General features: G+C 41.4%; 2 protein-coding genes across 8 annotated transcripts in view; both read left to right on the top strand.

Annotated features, from left to right (window-relative positions):
• KALRN (kalirin RhoGEF kinase) overlaps window positions 1–10,600 on the top strand; it is a 798,047-nt gene extending 787,447 nt beyond the window's left edge. For all 7 annotated transcript variants that reach the window (XM_030580108.1, XM_030580107.1, XM_030580109.1 and 4 more), the window contains 4 exons: window positions 2,634–2,712; window positions 4,136–4,336; window positions 5,420–5,558; window positions 8,070–10,600. In XM_030580108.1, the coding sequence (XP_030435968.1) occupies window positions 2,634–2,712; window positions 4,136–4,336; window positions 5,420–5,558; window positions 8,070–8,615 (965 nt within the window). In that variant the 3' untranslated portion in view covers window positions 8,616–10,600. The remainder of the gene's footprint in view (window positions 1–2,633; window positions 2,713–4,135; window positions 4,337–5,419; window positions 5,559–8,069) is intronic.
• A 5,019-nt stretch (window positions 10,601–15,619) lies between these two features.
• On the top strand, window positions 15,620–21,870 carry UMPS (uridine monophosphate synthetase). Its single transcript, XM_030580644.1, has 6 exons — window positions 15,620–15,837; window positions 17,050–17,203; window positions 18,129–18,797; window positions 19,353–19,528; window positions 20,108–20,222; window positions 21,203–21,870. The coding sequence occupies exons 1-6, from the start codon at window positions 15,685–15,687 to the stop codon at window positions 21,382–21,384; spliced, it is 1,449 nt and encodes a 482-aa protein (XP_030436504.1). The 5' UTR covers window positions 15,620–15,684; the 3' UTR covers window positions 21,385–21,870.
• Window positions 21,871–23,261: the final 1,391 nt, after the last annotated feature.

Here is a 23,261-nt window from a genome sequence, read left to right as displayed (position 1 = left end):
ATGGAGCTCTGGGCTTGGTTGGTGGATCTAGGCACTAACTGAATACAAATTAATAATTTGTTTTATATTGTAAGAAATAATAGACCTTACCTTACAATGGCATTAGAAGTCTCTGCTTTTCCTTGCACTTAAATGGATGCTGTATTATTTGACTCCTACTCTACCCCAGGAGCCTGTAAATACAGGCAGGATTTGAGGCTGACCCTGCACTCCCTGGCGATCAGATCCTCACCCCACTCTGGAAAAGGGCCAGAGTGGCAAAAAGGGGCTCAGAAGCCTAGGATATGGCAGTGAGGAGATTTTTGGTGCAGGCACTATGGAAAACAGCTTCAAGTCTGTCCTTTAGGGACCCCCTCACAAGCCACAGCATAGGGGGCAGGAATGGAGATGGGAGGGTATGTCAGGCACAGGGCTACAGCACTGAGATTCTGGGCAGTTTCACTGCTGTTCTGAGAATATGTCTACACTGCATCTGGGAGCAAATCTCCTAGCCTGGGTAGACAGAGGTGCACTAATGTGGCTAGAGTTAGCACACTAGGAATAGCAGAGTGGGCTTTGCAACTCATGTTGGAGCTAAGGCTCTCAACCCTGAAAACATCCACTCGATGTGCATCAGCAGTCAAAAAAGCAAACGGAATGTTGGGAATCATTAGGAAAGGGATAGATAAGACAGAAAATATCATATTGCCTCTATATCAATCCATGGTATGCCCACATCTGGAATACTGCATGCAGATGTAGTCGCCCCATCTCAAAAAAGATATATTGGAATTGAAAAAGGTACAGAAAAGGGTAACAAAAATGATTAGGGGTATAGAATGGCTTCCGTATGAGGAGAGATTAATAAGACTGGGACTCTTCAGCTTGGAAGAGAGAGGAAGGATATGATAGTGGTCTAAAAATCATGACTGGTGTGGGGAAAGTAAATAAGGGGGGAAGTGCTATTTACTCTTTCTCATAACACAAGAACTAGGGTCACCAAATGAAATTAATAGGGAGCAGGTTTAAACCATACAAAAAAGTATTTCTTCATGCAATGCAGAGTCCACCTGTGGAACTCTTTGCCAGAGGATGTTGTGAAGGCCAAGACTATAACAGGGTTTGAAAAAGAACTAGGTAAGTTCATGGAGGATAGGTCCATCAATGGCTATTATCCTGGATGGGCAGGACTGGTGCCCCTAGCTTCTGTTTGCCAGAAGCTGGGAATGGGTGACAGGGGATGGATCACTTGATGATTACCTGTTCTGTTCATTCCCTCTGGGGCACCTGGCACTGGCCACTGTTGGAAGACACAGTACTGGGCTAGATGGACCATTGGTCTGACCTAGTATGGCAGCTCTTATGTTCTTCAGGCCTTGAGAGCCTGCACTTCAGCCCAACCCGCAACATCTGCACTGCTATTTTTAGTGCACTAGCTCAAACCCTGTGAACATACAGCTAAGAGTAGCATAAAATCCCTCCTTTACCTGTAAAGGATTAAGAAACTCAAATATAATCTGGTTGGCACCTGACCAAAAGGACCAATAAGGGGAGAAGATACTTTCAAATCTGTGGGGGAAGGTTTTTGTTTTGTGTCTCTCTGTGTTCTCTCTGGGTCAGCGAGGAATCAGGGCAGGGAAAATACCTCTCCCAAAGCCATACCTGAACTAAACATCTAAGATTACAAATTGTAAGTAATAGGAAGGAAATGCATTAGATTATCTTTTGTTTTAGCTTGTGAATTGTCCCTATGTTAAGAGGGAGGTTTATTCCTGTTTTTTGTAACTTTAAAGTTTTGCCTAGAGGGGAATCCTCTGTGTTTTGAATCTTATTACCTTGTAAAATTACTTTCCATCCTGATTTTACTGAGGTGCTTCTTTTACTTTTTTCTTTATAATAAAGTTCTGTTTTTTTACAGAATCTGATTTGGTTTTTAGTGTCCTAAAAACCCAAGGGTCTGGTCTGTGCTCACCTTGTTAACCTATTTGGTTGGTATATTATTTTCAAGCCTCCCCAGGAAGGGGGGTGAAGGGACTTGGGGGGATATTTTAGGGAAACAGGAACTCCAAGTGGTCCCTTTCCTCAATCTTTGTCTAACTCACTTGGTGCTGGTGGCAGTACCCATCCAAGAACAAGGAAGGATTTGTGCCTTGGGGAAGTTTTTAACCTAAGCTGGTGGAATATAAGCTTAGGGGGTCTTTCATGCGGGTCCCCACATCTGTACCCCAGAGTTCAGAGTGGGGAGGAATCCCTGCCACCCCATTAGTGTGACTCTGTCTACCTGGGCTGGGTGGCTCACTCCCAGCTGCAGTGTAGACATGCCCAGAGAGGCAACTATAACTTAGGCCCCACAGGCTGTCTTTGTTACAGTGAAGATTTCTGCAGCCACTGAAGCAGCCCAGAACTGGGAAGGCACAAAGGTAACTTCAAGTCACCTTAACTTCCTCTTCTCCTGGGCTGCACCTTTTAGAGGCACAGCGCAGAATCTCCCCCTGGCAGTTTTGCCTAGGGAAGAGATGTGGAAGCTGACTCTTAATTGTTAATTTCTCCTTTAAGACACTTAAATTTTTTAATGCTATATGATAATTAGAACGTGTTTTATGTTACCTAGGAAACTTAACCTGGATCTTTCTTGAATATGTTTTTCCCCAAAGATGCTGCCGCTGATGGTGCCACTGTTTCATGGAAAGAAAACTTTGACTTTGCTTATATGGAATTGCATGAGATTGGGAGGTAATATTAGCATTGTAATAAAACACAAAAACAATCATGTGAAGCCTTCCCACCAGGAGAATGTTTAGGGTTCTTTTTATAGCTACCAAGTAAATGCAACGTTTCCTTCTTACCTTTTTAAAAATGCCATTTCTTTCATGCTGTTGTGCACATAAAATCTGTACAAAATATGTCACTTTCAAGATCAAGTTTAGAATATAGTCTGAGGAGTGTAATTCAGAAAGGAATGTCTGAATGTGAACTTCTAACCTATTAGGTATGGAAATCTATATCCGTCACTGGAAGTTTTTGCTAGCTTCTGCTCTCATTTCTCTAGTTTGACTTGGGCTTTTGATGTCATGATAATCCAGCCAATCTTGATATACTTAACTCTCTGCGCCCTAGTTCAGCAAAGTGCTTAAGTGTGTGCTTTAGTCCATCACTTAGGGTGACCAGACAGCACTTGTGAAAAATCGGGATGGGGGTGGGGGGGTAATAGGAACCTATATTAAAAAAAAGACCCAAAAATGAGGACTGTCCCTATATAATCAGGACATCTGGTCACCCTACCATCACTACCCAGCAAAGTATTTAAGTGCACGATTAAAGTTTAATCATGCATATAAGTGCTTTGCTGAATAGAGATGATTTGTTGAACTGGAGCCCAAATGGGCAATGTAGAGTACTTTGTGTGAAGCCACCCCCGTGGGGCTGGCCAATATATAAAGATAAGGTTTCTACTTCTAGTGCAGTTAAGAGATCTGCTTTAGGTCAAGTGGTGGAGATGAGTGTTTCTGGGACTAATGGGTTAGGGTTCTATCGTGGCTCTGTAGGACAATGTGCAATTCATCTAGTACCTGTCCGTCTTCAGTATACGGATTCTTTAATTACTGTGCTTTACTAGTTACAAGATGAGTATTTCACTTTGTTTCTCCACTGTGGAACAATTATGTATGGCTTTAGACAAGTCTGGCCAGCTCTGTATAAGTGATTCACTACAGCTTGTCCCTCAGAATCACTTGGTCTCATATCTGAAATGACTAGGTGAAATTATTAAATATTGTTAATTAATGTGGGGAAGGTTCTTTTGGTTTTCTGAGAATGGTTGTTTTTATTAAGAAAATATTTTTTGTGCTTATTTAAAAGAAAAAGCAGCAGCTGCAAATTGAACCCATGGGAGAGCATTAGACGACAGCACAATGACTGCACAAAGAGAAATGACACCATTTATCAACTCTTTTTTTGCTCATCCCAAAAAATCTAAGCTCCCAGGACAGGGAACATGGGTTCTTTGTAGGGAAATGTTATGAATAACTAGACACATCTGATTCCTTGTAAAATATTAATGCTCTGACTCAAATAACACTTTGAAAATCACTCTTATTGCACTGAAAAAACCAGACATGATTTATTCATGGATCGTCTTCATTATCGTGTCTTCCAGGGGTCGATTCTCCACAGTAAAGAAATGTATTCACAAAGCCACCAGGAAGGACGTCGCTGTGAAATTCATTAGTAAAAAAATGAAAAAGAAAGAGCAGGCGGCACATGAAGCAGCTTTGTTACAGCACTTGCAGCATCCTCAGTACATAACTATCCACGATACCTATGAGTCGCCCACGTCTTATATCTTAGTTTTAGAGCTGTAAGTACCTCACAGGATCAGGATTTAAGTGAGGCTCTCCCATTGACTTCAGTGAGCCTAGGATTTCACCCACTGCCCTTTTTTAGATCATAGTGCCATGTAGCACACCCGTTACACGCTGGATTTCTACTGTCTCTCATCTATGGATTAAAAGAAACTCAGAATCATTGGGACAAGTTCATGTTCGATGTTACTCCACTGAAGGCAGAGATTAATTTGGCCCCCTCTGTCCGTTTTTTGATAATTGTGTTCAAATATGTATCAGTCAAATCTCACCCAAATGCCTATTTTTTTTATTTTCTTTTAGTGACAAATACAGTGCAGCAAGCACTCGTGCTCTATAAAGAAATGGTGGCTTTTGGAGACAAAATGTCTTAGTGGACAGAGCACTGGTTTAAGACTCCAGAGACCTGAGTTCTAGTCCTGTCTCTGTCACTATCCTGCTGGGTGAGCTTAGGCAAGTCACTGGCCTCCCCGTGCCTCAGTTTTCCCAGCTATCAAGTGGGGATAATGATATTGGCCTGCTTTGAAATCTAATTATTTAAAAAGTTTGATATTATTATTAATGCAAAATGGTACCTAGGTAGAGACTGTCCCATGAAGTACATGTGGGCTATTTGTATATGAATATTTACACAGATAAATAGACCTGAGTGGACATTTTTCAGAGTGGACATTTTCAAAAGGAAAATATTTTCATTTGAAAATTTGTCTTTTTTTAATTTTATTTTTTTACACCTTTATCCATCAGCTCTACAGATAAATAGACCAATCCAGTAAATAAATGTATTTGTTTTCAGAGAAATTGCCACCATATGTTGAATTAGTCCTTGAGCAAATTATGGTATCTTGAGGCTGCTTTAGATTTTCAGACTGTTGATAAGTTAATGGTTGAGGAATAATCATGTTACCGCTTTCATGGCCTGCCAGTGTCTTTAGATATCATTAGCTACATGCTGAGCCTTACATTTGAGCTTCCTCCATTTTTAGGTCATTACAGTTAAATGTTCAAATTTTAGCCATTCCTGGAGGTTTCGTGTGATGATTTTTTTTTTCAAGCTGAGTTTTTTGATTTGTTTCTAGTATGGATGACGGCCGGCTCTTGGATTATCTTATGAATCATGATGAACTGATGGAGGAAAAAGTAGCTTTCTACATAAGAGACACAATGGAAGCCTTACAGTATCTTCACAATTGCAGAGTGGCTCATTTAGATATAAAGGTAGGAAGAAAAGAAGATGAAGTTATTCACTGAACAAGCACTGACCCCAGAATGTTTAGGAGACACAGTCTGTGCCCTAATGAGTTTACAATCTAAGTAGACAAGCACTACTGTTCAGATCTATAAAGCACCAGGCGGCCAGTAGAAAGGCTGATTACCCTGGTGCGGGATTTCTTTCTTCCTTCCCTGTTTGAGTTTATACTGCTGGGAGAATTAGGGAGGCTCAAATGTCTATAGTGTCATTAACATGAATCAAACCTTGTTTTGTTAACACACATGGCAGGAGGCAGCTATGCTGCCAGAGTCTGACAGATAATGTCCTGAGTTCATTGTTGTAATGGTCTACTCCCTGTTTGAGTTTATACTGCTGGGCTTTGTGGAAGAGCCATGTTTTAAGGCAGGATTCGATTAGAGTGGATGCCTTGCACATGAGAAAGGTTGCTCTTGCAAAGAAGACAAAAGTAAGAGAAGGATGCAAAGGGAGAAGTTGGGCGGGAGGAGCAAAGTAGGGACTACAAAAAGAAAAGAGCAGGGTGCAGACAAGAGCATAGCAGTGCAAAGCCTTGAAGGTCAAGGCAAGGAGTTTAAACTTCAGTGAGATGGGAGAGGAGCCCAGCGGAGAGATTCAAGGAGGGGAGTGACTTGGTCAGAGGGAAGAAGGATTTTCCCAACTGCATTTTGGAGAATTAGAGAGGCTCAAATGTCTATAGTGTCATTAACATGAATCAAACCTTGTTTTGTTAACACACATGGCAGGAGGCAGCTATGCTGCCAGAGTCTGACAGATAAAGTCCTGAGTTCATTGTTGTAATGTTCTACTTATTGGCATTCCAATTCTTTTGACTGATTGATTGTAACTAACTAGTGACTAGAATTTCATTGGGGATTGACACCAGACTTAAATGGCAATCAAAAATAGACACTAAGGCACCAACCTGCCCTTGTATATGAATTCCCTTTCCACTTAGTGACTTAATCCCTACTAATAGACTCCGCTCCATGGAGGAGTCTCCTGGAATCTTCACCCCAGAAATGTGTTATTTCAGGCGGTATTTGGTTCTTCCGTTGCCCGTGACCGAATCTTTTTTCCAAAATAAGCTCTTTATATGTTAAGTCCCAATTGGCTACGCTACCAAAAATGCTTTTTCAATATGGATTTGTATATTCTTTGCTGGACCTACAGGAACTTTCAGGAAGTATATAGGTGTTCCTGCAAATTACTTCAATTACACTGAATCCTAAATTAGGAACTTTATTAGACCATGGGCTAGTTTCCCAAAGCAAGTAGTGGATGTCTCCATCACTTGAGTCCTTCAGAGATGCACTCAAGGGAACAAAACTGTGCTGGTAAGTGAGAAGCAAGAGAGGCAGAAGTCACAGTAGTCAGAAGGCTGAGTCATGCATTTATAAAACTGGGTGAGGGAAGGGATGTTGGTATTATCAACAATGTTTTGAGAATGGAGAGAGAAGAGCTCTGTGATTTAGTTTAATTTTAGACACGTTGAGCTTGAGGTAGCAGTAAGAACTGCCGGAGGATGAGGAGATAAAGGAGAGACCAGCAGAGAGCTATGAGTAGATGATGATGAAGAAATAAATTTGAAAGTTTATCTCAAGCTAGATGAGAGCTGAATCCATGGTTCAAATGAGAACTCCTGGGGAAAGTGCAAAAGGAGGAACATAGCCCAGAGCCCTGCAGGTCTGCAGCAAGTGCAGAGAGAGAGCCATAAGAAATGCTGAAATAGCTACGAGCAGGAGGAAACCAGAAGAGGTTAGGACCAAAAGTACCTGCACTCTAGTTTGGAAGACAAGTAATTATATCCATATATAATTGCTCTAGGAAGATTTAATTTGGGAAAAATAAGCTTATCTCATCTCATAGAAACCAAGAGTCAAGTCCTGCTCCATTACACTGGTGTAAAACCAGAATAACTCAGTTGACACTAAAGGCATTGATCTGCCTTTACAGCTGTGTAAATGGGGAGCTGAATTTGTTCCCAGGCATTCAGTGTCCTGACTGGTATTTCGCATCTCTGATTCAGTATAAGTTTTGATGAGCTAGTACACAGGGCTTCTCAACCTTTTTCTTTCTGATCCCCCTCCCCCAAACATGCTATAAAAACTGCAGGGCCCACCTGTGCTACAATAACTGGTTTTCTTCGTATAAAAGTCAGGGCCGGCAGTAAGGGGTAGCAAGCAGGGCAATTGCCCAGAGACCCATGCCACTGGGGGCACCATGAAGCTAAGGTGCTCAAGCTTCTGCTTCAGCCCCAGGTGGTGGGGCTCAGAGCCCCAGGCTTCGGCCCCATGCAGTGGAACTCTGGCTTTCTGCCCTAGGCCCTAGCAAATCTAACACTGGCCCTGTTTGGTGGACCCCCTGAAACCTGCTCATGGACCAGGGGGATCCCTGGACTCCTGGTTGAGACCCACTGGTGTCAACTTCTCTTAAAAGAAAGCGACACATTTCATTTACAAAACAATCCTACAATTTAGTCTGTTTTAACATTTCAACAGCCAGAAAATCTGCTCATTGACTTAAGGATCCCAGTGCCTCGTGTCAAGCTTATAGACTTGGAAGATGCAGTTCAGATCACGGGTCATTACCATGTTCATCAGCTGCTTGGAAACCCTGAGTTTGCAGCTCCTGAAGTTATCCAAGGTGCCCCTGTCTCACTGGGCACAGATATCTGGAGCATTGGGGTCCTCACCTATGTCATGTTAAGTGGCGTCTCTCCATTCCTGGATGAAAGCAAAGAGGAGACGTGTATAAACGTGTGCAGAGTGGATTTCAGCTTCCCTCATGAGTATTTCTGTGATGTGAGTCATGCAGCCAGAGACTTCATCAACGTTATCCTCCAGGATGACTTCAGGAGGAGGCCAACAGCAGCCACTTGTTTACAGCATCCTTGGCTGCAGCCTCACAATGGCAGCTATTCCAAAATCCCACTGGATACCTCCCGTCTGGCTTGCTTCATTGAGCGCCGCAGACACCAGTATGATGTGCATCCAGTTCCCAACGTCAAGAGCTTCATAATGAGCAGGATGAACCCGGGAACGTGATGCAACGCAGTCCTGTGATATACACAGCTGGGCCTGAGGCAAGGCATACAGTATGAACAGATACAAGGTGGAATCTGTCTGTATATAATTCTGTATTAAGTATTACATACATTTCATGTGGTTTCCCAAACTGAGGGATGTAACTCATGCTAGTGGTTGCAGTATTTGTCCAGTTACTCAGAACCAAAGTCAATGTAGGTGCTGTTAAGTGGGCGTGCACACCTTCTTGACAAGGCTGCTCTTGGAAAGCAAGCAATCTTCTGGTTATAGTGAGGTTCATATTATAAAGAGGGTGTTAAAAATGGGAACCAAAATACGTTGCCTTAGTTTTTTGAAAGGCAGCCTTATTAGACAGCCTTGCGGTCTTGGCAGACTGATTTGGAAGAGAGTAGTGTTTGGTGGAGTAAAACTAGGTTGACCCTAGGCAGTCGGCATTTACTGCAAAACTGTGTTGGATTCAGATTTTGCTGAAACCATTGCTAGCCATGTGCCAGTTACAGGCAGGACTTTGCAAGCCCTTAATACACGACTCCCATTGACATCAATGGGGACTCAGCCTGCAGAGGGCATGCAGGATCAGGCCCTGTTCATTGTAATATCAGCTTTTGTGGTTACCTGATTTAAATACAATGTGATTTCAGACACGCTCTCGTTACATGGTATTGCTCCCGCATACCTCTTAAGATGAGAATACCAGTGGGATTCCAGAGCTTTCTGCTACATCAAACCAACATGCAGTAACTTTTAGAGCTATGGTTAAGGCAGTGAATTCACTGTGGCAGAAAGCTGTTTTGACTAAGCACAATGAGACGCTGATGGTTTTTTAAAAACATTTTATAAACATTGTACAGAAATCTTTTCCAAAACCTGTGCACTGAGAAAAGGCTATGTCTGATTTTTGCAGTATCTGTAAATTAGATGATGATGATTTTTTTCTATCAGGTTGTTCAATTTACGTGTGTGTGTGTGTAAAGGATCCTGTTCCATTTCTAGCTCTGAAATTGCTCGATTCAAAGTCCATCTAAAGCTGATCAAAGTGCCGTAAGAGTAGTGGGTTCATCTTTGTGCTTGCAGCTTCAAAATGGGTTTCAGTGTTTAAAATTGGTTGCTTATTACACTTCCAGATTCATAAATCTCTCTCCGTGCGCTTTAAGGCCTCCATCACCAAAGCATCCATGAGACTATTTTTATGTCCTAGGCAATTCATTGGCTGGCCAAATCTTCCCCTTTTTAGCCGCAGAAGAGGCAACTCACCGCCTAGTGGTTTTCCCCCTCCTGCTCCAATAGCTCGGGGACCCTACAAAGTGTAAGGTCAGCCCTGTGTGGGGATGGATCTGATAATCAGCAATGGAGTATATTTTTTCCAGGCACGTGGGTAAGTTCTGTCAGTTCTGAGAGCTATCTGGGTGTCTGGAGTAGGTAATACCACTGATGTTACCAAGCCTGGTAATAGTAAACCCTTCATTCATGGTGTTGGAATTTCTTGAGGCAAAGGGCTTGATTCAATAACCTGTGCTATCTAGTCGATATTGAGAAATCACTTAAGGGCAGTAGCAAAATCCAGCACACAGTCCTAGTGACTGGGCTGTGTCCTGGGAATATCCACAGGAGTTGGTTGGTGGGCAGAGAAGAATTTTCTCCATTGCCAGGTGATGCAGTCACTCTACAAGGGCTACAAAAACAGTAAACTGAATAATAATGGGGGATTTCAGCTATCCCCATATTGACTGGGAACATGTCATCTCAGGATGGAATGCAGAGACAACACTTCTATATTCCATTAATAACTGCTTCTTAGAGCAGCTAGTCCTGGAACCCACAAGGAAGGGGGAATTCCTGATTTAGTCCTAAATGGTGCACAGGATCTGGGCCAAGAGGTGAATAGAGCTGGATTGCTTGGTAATAGCGACCATAATCTGATTAAATTTAACATCGTTGGGGGGGTGGGAAACTGAAGAAACCCACCACAGTAGCATCTAACTTCATAAAGGGGATCTACACAAAAATGAGGAGGCTAATTAAATGAATATTTAAAAGGAACAGTCATGAGTGAAATGCCTGCAAGTTGCATGGAAACTTTTTTAAAACACCATAATAGAGGCACAACTATATATATGTCCCAAATATAAAATACAGAGGACCAAAAAAAAAAAAATAGGCTAGCCACCATGGCTAAACAGAGTAATAGAGGCAGCTAGAGAAAAACACATTCTTTAAGAATTGGAAGTCAAAACCTGAGGAAAACAGAGAGGCTCATACACTCTGGCAAGTCAAGTGTAAAACTGTAATAACAAAAGACACAAATTGCAAAACTGTTTTTAAATATACCAGAATCAGGAAGTTGCCAGACACACAGTGGGGCCTCTGAACAATCAAGGTACCAAAGGAGCACTCGAGAAAGACAAGGTCATTGTGGAGAAGCTAAATGAATTCTTTAAATCGGTCTTCACTGCAGAGGATGTGAGGGAGATTCCCACATCTGAGCCATTTTTTTAGGTGGCAAATCTGTTGAACTGCTCCAGATTGAGGTGTCAGTAGAGGAGTTTTAAGAGCAAATTGATGAATTCAACAGGGATAAGTCACCAGGATCAGTTAGTATTCACCCAAGAATTCTGAAGGAACTCAAATATGAAAGTGTAGAATATTAACTTTGGTATGTAACCTATCAACCTCTGTACCAGATAGATGCCTGATGGATAGCTAATATGATGCCAATTTCTATAAAAGGATCCACGGGTGATCCTGGCAATTGTAGGCAAGTAAGCCTAATTTCAGTACCAAGTAAAGTGATTGAAACTATAGTAATTGTAAAATTATCAGACACATAGATGAACACAATATGTTGGGGAAGTGTCAAAACTGCTTTTGTAAAGGGAAATAATACCTCATCAATCTATTAGAATTTGATGGCTCGACAAACATGTGGACAGGGGTGATCCAATGGGTATAGTGTACTTGGACTTCCAGAAAGCCTTTCTCATAGTTCCTCACCAAAGGCTCTTATGCTAAGTGAGCAGTCATGGGATAAGAGGGAAAGTCCTCTCATGGATCAGGAACCAGTTAAAAGATAGGGAACAAAGGGTAGGAAAAATGGTCAGTTTTCACAGTGAAGAGAGGTAAGTTTCTGGTTCAACCAAGGATCTGTACTAGGACCAGTGCTGTTCAACAAATTCATAAATGATCTGGAAATGGGGTAAACAGTGAGGTGGAAAAGTTTGTAGAAGATACAAAATTACTCAGATAGTTAAGTCCAAAGCAAACTGTGAAGAGTTACAAAGGGATCTCACAAAAGTGGTGACTGGGCAACAAAATGGCAGATGAAATTCAATATTGCTAAGTGAAAAGTAAAGCATATTGGAAAACATAATCCCAACTATACGTACAAAATGATGGCATCTAAATTAGCTGTTACCTCTCAAGAAAAAGATCTTGGAATCATGCTGGATAGTTCTCCAAAAACATCTGGTCACTGTGCAGCAGCAAGCAAAAAAAGCTAACAATGTTAAGAACCATTAGGAAAGGGCTAGACAATAAGACAGAAAATATCATGTTGCCCCTATATAAATCCTTGGTACACCCACCCCTTGAATACTGTGTACAGTTCTGGCTGCCCCATCTCAAAAAAGATATATTAGAATTGGAAAAAGTATAGAGAAGGGCAACAAAAATTATTAAGGATAGGGAACAGTTTCTATCTGAGGAGAGATTAAAAAGACTGTTCAACTTGGAAAAGAGGAGGACATATGATAGAGGTCTATAAAATCGTGACTGGTGTGGAGAAAGTAAATAAGGAAGTGTTATTTATCCCTTCACATAATGCATGAACCAGGGGCCATCCAAACAAATTAATAGACAGCAGGTTCAAAATGAACAAAAAAGAATTTCTTCACACAATGCAGTCAACATGTGGAACTGGTGGCCGGGGGATGTTGTGAAGGCCAAAAGTATAAATAAATTCATAGAGGTTAGGTCCATCAAGGGACACATGCTCTGGGTGTCCCTAAACCTCTTGACTGTTAAAGCTGGGAGTGGATGACAGGAGATGGATCATTTGATAAATTGTCCTGTTATTTTCACTGCTGCTGAAACATCCAACACTGGACACTGTCGGAAGACAAGATACTGGGCTAGAGAGGCAATTGGCCGTTCTTATGTAAAATAATCAAAGCTGTCCACATCCCATCCCCACACTCTGTCACCTCCATGTCTTGTTCCTTCTCTTTTCTTTTTCTCGAATAACGGATCCTTTTGGCAGGAATGTTATTTGAAGTGCTAAGAGACAAGGTGGGTGAGAGATCTTTTATTGGACCAACCTCTGTTAGTGAAAGAGTTAAGCTTATGCAGAGCTCTTCTTTAGGTCCGGGAAAGTGCTGGCAGTTGAAACAAGCTTTATTTTTCAAGTAAGTAAATTTGGGGCCAAATTTTGCCCTTAGTTTCCTGTGGCGTCAGAGGGTTTCACAGGTGTAATTGAGGGCATGATTTGGCCTTTCATATGCAAACCATCAAAAAATGCTAAATATGGAACCCCAGAATGCTATTTGTATGGATGCTTTGGGACTATAACTGTACTTTAATGCCTTTTAAATTAGCAGCTAAAAAGCAAATTATCTGAGATATAATACAATCTTCAGAGACCAGTTTAGTGACTAGTGCATACACAGAGGTCTGACTGACAATCACATGGTTGGTTCTGTTTCCAGTCTATTCCCTATAGAGGCAGATTCTTCTCTCACACAGGACTCAGATTTATTACCCAGTTCATTCTTTTGTGTTCCATCAGAAGATGGAGCTTTTCTGAGGGGAACAGAATAAAATCCTGTTTTACAAGGCTGATTGCATACTGCCATCAAGTGTTTAATTCCTATTCTGGAATCTGTATATTGATGAATGTTACCATAATGTCAGGATTCTAAATATTTGCTGTAATTGTGAGCTTTTAATATGAAGCTAGTAAAACAGACATCTTCTCTAGTCACTTAAGCCATATTTCACATCCATGTCCAACTTTAGATGCTGGTGCTTTTACTTCTCTTTCTACCAAACTGTTCAAAACTACTCTGCCGGTGAGGGCAATAAAACCAGATATGCCTTCCACTGATATCATAAGGAAGGCAAATGCACAGACTGTTTTGTTGTTGTTGTTGTTTTGTTTTTAAAGAAGGACATTCACAGTGAGAGTTAGAATATACTGATGCTTTTCAATCTTTGCAACAATCAACTGAAAGAGGAGCAAAAAAAATTGCTAGGAGCTCAGCATTTTCAAGGTGCAAACTAATTCCACAGCCTTAATTTCAGTGCCCTGCTGGTCTGCCTTATGTGTATGTTCTGTTTTATTACAAATTTCGTTTTGTATACACACAATGTTGTTTTGTAAAGGTAAGTTTGTAAATATTTTATTTGAAAGTCCAATCACTTGTGTAACATTGTAAAGTGATTAACTGCTGTCACATGTTAATTATTACTATGCTATAGTATGTTATCTACAGAAGCTTCAAAATTTACATCTTATTTCATTGTGTTCCTATAAATACAGTATATTAAAGATGCAGTTTCTGGGTTTTTTGATTAAAGACAATTGTTCAGAGAAAATGAGTCAGTTTTATTTCACAAACTCTGGAGTCTGTAGAGCCTTTGAAACACTAAAACACATCAGCTACTTTACTCAATATACCCCTTCTGACTGGATGTCCAAAGGGAAGTCAAACATTGAAGATATCACCCCAGAATGTGCTAGGTCTTATATAAAGCTGAGCGAACAATTGCTTTTGTAGTTCAGTAGTCAAATTGGAAAATCCCCCCAAAAGTTCATTTTGGACTAACCCAACATAGAACTAGGGGAGGTGGTTCTTGCTGCAATGAGAAAAAAAATAAAAATTAGAGGTCGGGTCAAACAACATGTTCTGATGCAAAATAATTTTGGGCGGTTGGGGGTATTTTACCTTTTTAAAATAAATCTAGTCATTTCATAAAGGAAATGTTTAAAAAATCAACATTTTATTTCAAAAATATTGAAATTACAAGTTTTGACTTTTTTTTAGTTGAAACTAATCCTCAAATTCTACATCTATACTTTCATTTGATCCAAAACTGCATTTTTCAGCAAATAAACTATTGGTTTCAAAATTTCACCCAGCTTTTGCCTAGTGCATGTAAAATGTGGGATGGAACTGCTTTTTCTTTATTCGCTACAAGGTCCAGAGGGTGAAGCAGATCTCTGGACGTGACTGTTCGAAGCTGCTCTTCAACCATGCTCTCCCCATCCAGTGAAAGACTGGGCATCACTTGGAACAGTCCCATTGCTCTCCCTGCAGATACAAAGAGGATCTGTGCCAAGGTGCAGAGAGGCCATCCCACCCACAGGCTAGCCCCTTGCCAGCCTGAAAAAAGGCTCCTCCTGTCACCCACGTGCTGTCAATGCTTTAGATGTTATCATGAGTCTTGCAACATTCGGGGGGGGGGGAGTCTTAAAGCCTCAGCTCTTGGAGTCAGGTGATTGTAGGGAACCTCTGTTTTTATTCAAAGAAACAAGAGGCCCGTCTAGGCACAGAGGAAAGCTGGAGGAGGTGACCCCTCCCCCAAACGCCCGGCCAGAGCAGCCCCAAGCCCTCCGTTCCACGCCTCCCCTCCCCGTTTTAAGTCAAGCGCAGGTATTTTTTGAGCCCGAGCAGGATCCAGGGAGCCGAGGGCGGGTGACAGCGAGCACCGCCCCGATGAGCCACATGCGGCCCGGGCATCCCCCCATACACAGCCATGGGCCCCCTGCCCCCGGGGGTGGAGGGGAGTCCCCTATACCCCTCAGCCCGCGCGAGGGGCTGGCTACGGAGGCCGGGGCGGAGCCCTCCGAGACGCTCCATTCCCACAGAGCCGGATGCGCCCTGCCGTGAACCCAGGCTCACCGGCCCGGAATCAGTAAGCCGGCTGACATAGCGCATGCGCACATAGCCAATGAACGCGACAAGGCCCCTTTTTTGTCGTCACTAGCCTCGCGGCTAGCTCTCTGTTACGTCATCAGTGGGCGCCGGCAGCAAGAGGCGGCTGGCGCGCGCGGGCCGGCTTTGCTTGGCTGAGCATGATGGAGACGGGCTCCGTGGAGCGGCTGGTGTCCGGGCTGCACCGCGCCCAGGCCCTGCGCTTCGGGGACTTCGTGCTCAAGAGCGGCCTCGCCTCCCCCATCTACATCGACCTGCGGGTCATCGTCTCCCATCCGCCGCTCCTCAGCCAGGTACGTGGCGCGGCGGGGGGCGGCCCGCGGGCTCTACTGCTGCGGGGGGTCCGGTCCGGCCCGGCCCGCGGGCCCTGCTCTAGTGTTGAGCAGCGCAGCCTGGAGAGGGCAGTGTGGGTATCTGGGACCGTGCGGAGCCCGCCGTTCTGTACCAGCCCCTTGAGCGGCTCTTCGGAGCCTACGTGCCGCTCGCTCTCGGCAGCTCGATCAGTGACAGGGCTCTGCCCCCGCCGTAACGCTTAGGTCAGTTTGGGGATGTTTAAAAACGTTCGTTCACCTGACAGGGATGAGCGCTGTGCACCAGGGTGCGCGGCTGAGGCATTTTACAGGCAAAAGTCAAAGCAAATTTACTAGTATTGAGGTGTGGAAGACTGCAGAGGGCAGAAAGCTTTATCCTGAAATGAAGCAGGAACAAGACCTGCTGGTTTCTGGACATAAGTATTTATTACACCTTGTAGCTCTCCTCTTCAGCCTCCTGACCTTGGGATCGCCTGTGGCTCAGTTAGTTTATAATCCTCCTTTCATCCTCTGGCTGGAGTGCAGTAAATATTGATGAATATCGGACCTTCAGCTAACTAGGAATTTAGGTTAGTTGTCTGTTTTGAATAACTGAGGCTTTCCTTTATTTAAAAAAATACATTGTACCCATTGTGGCAAGACTGGAAAACATGCTGCTTTTCTTTCTCTTTGTGTATATAAAAAAATAGTAGTACAAGCATGGATCTGTAATATAGGATAAACAGTATCTTTCACTTTTTTTTTTTTCTTTTTGGCCACTGTGCTAGCCCTGTCCGTAGTTCACAGTGAGAAAAAGATGAGAGTAAATTTAAAAGAAGAGATGAGTTGTTGGCTAAAGGAATGGTGATAATGCACATAATAATAATAATTAATAATCCAGTGAAGAGCATGTTTTGTGTGACTCTTTGAATAACTGATTGCTGACCATTAAGTCCATGAATGAAGTTACCAGACATTTTTCTTACCTAATCCTTGCCCCCAAAGGGTTTAGTCTTTAATGTATTTTGATAGCACCCACAGTGTGTTAGCAGCTATCAGGGTACAAATAGTACTGGCAGAATATTGCTTACAAACTTCTGAGGAAGTAGCTTCTGACCATACACCAATCAATCAGGAATATCTGAAATTGATTCCATGGTTAATATATGCTTGTGGTTTAATTTAGTATTGCTTAAAAATATGATGTATCTTTAGGTTGCAGATCTCCTGTTTCAAACGGCAAAACATGCAAGGATCAAGTATGACTCAGTGTGTGGTGTTCCATACACAGCATTGCCTTTGGCTACAATTATCTGCTCGTCCAACCAGATCCCAATGCTTATACGGAGGAAGGAAGCAAAAAATTATGGTAAAATGATTCAAATTAATTAAGATCAAATTGTCCTTTCTGGTTGAAAGATTCGCTTGTGAAAGTACTTTAAATAGTTTTTATGACTTGCATTCTTTGTGTTCCAATGGAAGACCATCTCTCCAGTTGAAGGGAAAAGAATTCCTACTCTCCTGCCCCCCAGAATGTGTAACACTGTCTGATTACTACATTCATTGCTTGCTGTTCTCCTAGAGCAAGTGCTTTTGTTGCATCTCCCTAACAGGTGCTGCATGAGCTTGTGTCCATTTACTGGTTATGAGGAAAGGTGCCAGGGATTCAGTAGCCTCCATAATCTCTGCAGTGGGATGTTAAACTGCTTCTTGTTGGGTGTAGAACTAGGATATTGGTAAATATATTAAAATGAATGTCTCAGTGGTGCAGATAATTTTCATGCTGTGGCAAATAGCTACAGAAGAGATTAATTTTATGGGTTTAGTTCTGGTTTCACTAACAATAATAATTTGCTCTTCTATAGTGCCTTTCACCCAAGGATTAGTAGAATGAGTGTGTTGGTGCCTGTAAGAGCAAATAAATCATAAAGATCTCAAGTTGTTTTGCAAATATGAATAAACCTCACAACTTCCTGTGGTATAAAGAAGTATTATATCTACGCAGGAAGGTCAAGTCACTTCCATGGAGTTACAAAACAAGTCAGTAACAGAGCTGTGAACCGAATTTTGATGCCTAACCTCAGTTGTAATCATTATATGCTTTACCTTCCTAGAATGCCAATGAAAGCAAAGCACCTTACTGTCTTCAAGACTAATTCATTTACGTAATAGCAATGGCTTCCCCGATACACATAGTACATTTAGCTTTAACAATAGCAAGTCTTAGGGTAACAATTTTATGTTACTTTTTTTAAGCTGGTGATTCAGTGGATTGTGTCTTTATTGATTTAAAGGTACCAAGCATCTGGTGGAAGGCATCATTAATCCAGGAGAAACCTGTTTGATCATTGAGGATGTGGTCACAAGTGGATCTAGTATCTTGGAAACTGTAGACGTTCTTCAGAAAGAAGGATTAAAAATCACGGATGCCATAGTGCTCCTGGATAGAGAGCAGGGAGGAAAACACAGGTTAGAAGAACGAGGGATTCGCCTACATTCTGTGTGCACCTTGTCCACGATGCTAGAGATTCTCCAGCAGCAGAAAAAAGTTGACTCTGAGATGGTTGAAAAGGTAAAGAAATTCATTCTGGAGAATGTCTTCAAACCAGCAGAGCAAAATGGTGCTGCTCCCATCAAACAAATATGCAAAGAAATGAGCTTTAGCACTCGTGCTCAGCTACCTGGAATCCATCCTGTTGCAGCACGACTTCTCAAGCTCATGGAGAAGAAACAAACTAACCTATGTCTCTCTGCTGATGTCACGGACTCTAAAGAACTTCTACAGCTGGCTTGCACTCTAGGCCCCAGCATTTGTATCTTAAAGACTCATATTGATATCCTGAATGATTTCACTCAAGAGGTAATAAAGGAGTTGCGAGCACTTGCAGACCAACATGAGTACCTGATATTCGAAGACCGCAAGTTTGCAGACATTGGAAACACTGTAAAACATCAGTATGAGGGTGATTATTTGCAACCTTAGTTTACTGTGACTTTTTTACCAGTACCTTTGCCTGCTGAATATAATGTGATTCCCTTTAGTGCAAAGCTATGATGATGATACCTATGATGATTTTTAAAACACAATTTACTTTGTTTGATTTTGCTTGTCTGAACCTCTTCATTTAAGGTATGACAGTATCTCTGTTGAGCCTTCATCACCTGAACCTGTTTGTTTTTTTCTTTCTAATCATTTTGTTCCATGTTGCCCTGAAAGGTAATACTAATGACAGTAGGCTCTAGGTCTTGATAAATGCCTTTCCAGACAATGAAAACAGAACCTTACAGGTGTTTATGAAAAATATGATTTAGAGATAGTGGCTGGTTGTGTTTAGGCCACTTACAGGTTGTTCAATCAGATTGTACATGCAGCTGCCAGAAACTGTAGTAGTTAAAATGTCTTAAAAAATACGCATTGCTTATTGTGCTCTGTCTTCATTAAAACACATTTCATGCTTGAGGAGAAATTCATAGTGGTACTTAACTAAAAATATGTTGCTTTCTGTTTTTCTTCTCAGGTGGTGTATTTAAAATAGCTTCCTGGGCAGATATAGTTAATGCCCATGTGGTTCCAGGCTCTGGAGTTGTGAAAGGGCTGAAAGAAGTAGGGCTTCCTTCGCAGCGAGGCTGTCTTTTGATTGCTGAGATGAGTTCTCAAGGGTCACTTGCTACTGGTGACTACACAAAATCTGCAGTAAGTAGGAATTTCTGTTTGCTTGAAAGATTTGCAGATTGCTCTGGCAATGGAGATTGGTTGCGTGCACATCATAACATCACAGCCTGCATTTACAAACAGCTTTTCAAGTACAACTACTAGTTATCAGATTTCTCTGCAGTGCTTTAAAGACAATAAACTTGTAGACTTTCAGATCTTAAGAGGTTGCTCACAGCTTCAACGTGGTATCACCAGGTTGTCACTGACTTGTTTTGAACTATCATGGTGACCACATTACTACTTTCCTTAGCAATCACAGTCTGTTAGCTTTTGTTCTACATTCCCAGTCTAATGTCCAATCTTCTGTTATACAGCTTTTAGTTACATGTAGATTCTAATAAGGAGCTGTGGGTTCTGCATGCTGTGTGATTATTTCTTAAGTAGTGAAGCTAGGACATGGAGTGAAGCACTGCAAAAAGCGGATTTCTCTCTGGCGACTTACACTGTCAAACAAAACATGAAGCATGCAGGTGGCAGGGCTTGAGACAACTCATCGGCCAGGTTTAGTTTTAAGCATGAGAATTTGTAACTTTGTTCTTTGGTTTTTGTTATATTTAGGTACAGATGGCTGAAGAAAACTCAGATTTTGTTGTTGGATTCATTTCTGGTTCCAGAGTTAGTAACAAACCAGAATTTCTTCACTTGACTCCGGGGGTCCAGATGCAAGCTGGAGGTAAAAACATTCCTGGGGAGGTAGAATTTGCAATGAAATTTCTCACGGTCATTTCCGAAGTGACTTTTAAATAATAGAATGATTACAGTGTAATTTTTTTGCAGCTGTTTCTAACATAACTATCTATTTTGAAGGGGGAAAAACTGGATGATATCCCATGAAAATAGTATTTTGCATATGCAATGCATCTTATCCAATAGATGTGGGTGCTTGGATACAAGTATGAGACCGTATGTGCCTAGAAACAACAGTCCTCAATACTTTCTCCTTAAGATCTCTGGGAAGCTTCCAGAAGGAGAACAGTAGGCTAGGCAACCTTTTTGCTAGGCTTCTTGCTACCTCAAGTTTTGTGTGCAATGGAGTACGAAGCTCCAGCGTACATGAGAGACGTGTTCAATGTGCTATCATTAGACAGCACATTCAAATGTGTAAGTGAACACAGCCAAAAAACATAAGTAAATGCAAACAATGTAAAATCCTAACCATCGCATATTAACATTTTTATTTAGTAGAATTGAATACAAAAGAATCAGAAGTCTTATGCTGAGTAAGTAATGCATTTCCCAATACTGTTTCGTTAGGATACTTTCCTTTTATCCGTAGTTGCTTCATGTAATCAAAAGCAAAATCACATAATCTTCATTTGAATGCAGAAAATTCCGTTTAGTTATGTGACTGTTTTGTTAAGCAGCAATCAAATCATATGCAAACATCAAATCCCAATAATCCTGCCAGGGACTTTTTGGCTAACTACTCCATATAGAGAATGAAAAATAAGCCCCTGGATATTGAACTCACTGTGAATGATATTTAACTGGGCATTCAAAGCAACCTCATAGAAAATGTGTCAAGTCTGAGGTGTTAAGAACTCAAGCTTGTGGCTCCTCTTGAGTCCTAATGTCTGTTTTAGAACTTCTAGGAGATGGCATTACTTATTACAAATCAGAAAAATGATGTAGCGTATGTGTTATGTATTTCAGGTGATAACCTTGGACAGAAGTACTTAAGTCCACGGGAAGTTATTAGCAAAAGAGGCTCTGATATCATTATTGTGGGACGTGGCATCTTGTCTGCATCAAATCGTTTAGAGGAAGCAGAGATGTACAGGAAGGCAGCATGGGAGAGCTATTTGAGCAGACTTGCGGTTCATACACAAGATTAATTTGAGCCCAGGATTCCCAATGCATTCTAGAAGAAGCTGGAGTAATTTGGAGGATGTTTCTCCCCGTTGGTTAGGTTGACGTCTACTCTGAACTCAATTGAATATTTTGCTTTAGGTAAAATCTGCCACGGTCTTAAGTTTTTAGTAACATGTATAAGCTAAATCACATTAACTGTAACCTTTGTTTCTTTGCATTTGAGACTTTGAAACCAAAACTCACTGCCCAACTTTAGTCTTACTTCCAATTGGTCCTCCAGTCTATTACTTCCGAAAATAATAAATGAAAACACTCCATGGGGTACTTGCTGGGTTATTACTGCCCTCTGGTATTTCCTTTAGTTATGGAAACAGTGCAGGTGGAGCGTTTTCAATACTGTACAACAAAGCTGGCCATTTGCTACATTGAATGGGACAACACAACTTGTAGGGAGCACAAACTAGTCTGAATCTGTTACTTAATAAACATTTTAATTGACTCTCCTTCAATTGGTGAGTTTGTTGTTCCTCTATCTCGTAAAGATCTTGGACTAAAAACTAAGGGTACGATAAGCTTAGGCCTATAACTTTCAATTACTGCCCGTTCCTGGTATGTTTGTAACTGCTATTGTGACTAGTATGAATTATTGGTACCATGGTTCCTCTCCAAATTTCCTATGATAAAATTACAGCTGTAGCTATTAGTTAACCCAGAGTGAAACTGATTTGCAGTGGAGCTTGGTGGGTCTATTAATGAGAGGCAAAAGGACAAAGTCCTGAGGTTATACCACTGTTGAATTTCTAGTGGGCTGGTTATTTTTATAAAAAAATCTTCAGTGCTTTTCCATGATATTTTTTCACCATTTGAGATTTTTGATTAAAGAGAGGATGAAAAAATATATCTGATGTATATTGGTTAAAGAGATGGAGTCATCTTAAATTTGTCCCAAAATGCACTTCAAAGTGAAACTGAATTGGGTTTTCATTGTTTAGATCAAGAAAAGCAAGAGTATAAATAATTGTGGAATTCTGAGTTACTACTTATTAAGGTAAAGCATAATATGAATTTAAAGCATGTATATAACATAAGTACCTTAAGCTGAGAGTCGCTTTAAATACAATTCTGGTTCAATATGGAGTAGGAACAACTTTCAACATGGCATTGAGAAGTATCATTCCTTCGTTATACCAAAATTTCTACTTAGTTTTTTTGGGGGAGAGGGCCAGGGTAGAGTTGTGGTCAGCCTTTGAAATGTACTCTGCTGGGTGTACATTGGACTAATCCATGCAGAATTTTTAAGAACAAGGAAAGCAGGTTTGAACATGACTGTGGTATTCTACCTTGACATTAATACAAGAAAGAGAGAATCCAATGTGCTCTTCAGACTTTTAAGTAAACTTTGCTATCCATTGAGTAGAACGATGCAGAATTACTTTGTCTACCCTAATGAAGGTATTTCGTGGGGCTGAGGAGTTCATGGTATGAAAGATTATGGGAAATGGTATTCTGAACATGCTGGTGTTAAAATAATGTAAGCTGAGCATCACTTGATCACTTCCCATAAATCCTCTTTACGTGAGAATCACCAGAAGGTTGATCATTTGGAATTCTATTAATCCTCCACTTACTCACTGAGCTGGACTTTTCCTAGCAAAGCTGAAGAGCTTCCATGGCCTGTCTCACCGGTGAAACTTGATCAATCCAGCATCTCTTGTGCAAAGTAAAAGATATTGGAGATTAGCTGCCTAGCAATGCACGTCTTTCACAGTGAGTTCTTGATCTCCAGTTTATCGCTAAAGATGGTAATACTAAGGCTTTCTTTGCTTTGTTTTTTAAGAAGGTCACAGGACACTGGATTTCTGCTGCCTGTCCTCCTGTTGTAAGTGATAGCTAAGCAGAA

This window comes from Gopherus evgoodei, chromosome 11, assembly GCF_007399415.2.
Source record: "Gopherus evgoodei ecotype Sinaloan lineage chromosome 11, rGopEvg1_v1.p, whole genome shotgun sequence".
Lineage (NCBI taxonomy): Eukaryota > Metazoa > Chordata > Testudines > Testudinidae > Gopherus > Gopherus evgoodei.
This window is presented reverse-complemented; position numbering and strand designations above follow the sequence as displayed.

Bases quoted from the DNA above. Each gene is read 5' to 3' on its own strand.
- UMPS (XM_030580644.1), top strand. From the start codon at position 15,685: ATGATGGAGACGGGCTCCGTGGAGCGGCTGGTGTCCGGGCTGCACCGC. The intron at 17,204-18,128 runs GTAAAATGATTC...ATTGATTTAAAG, and splicing joins GAAGGAAGCAAAAAATTATG to GTACCAAGCATCTGGTGGAA. The intron at 20,223-21,202 runs GTAAAAACATTC...TATGTATTTCAG, and splicing joins GGTCCAGATGCAAGCTGGAG to GTGATAACCTTGGACAGAAG.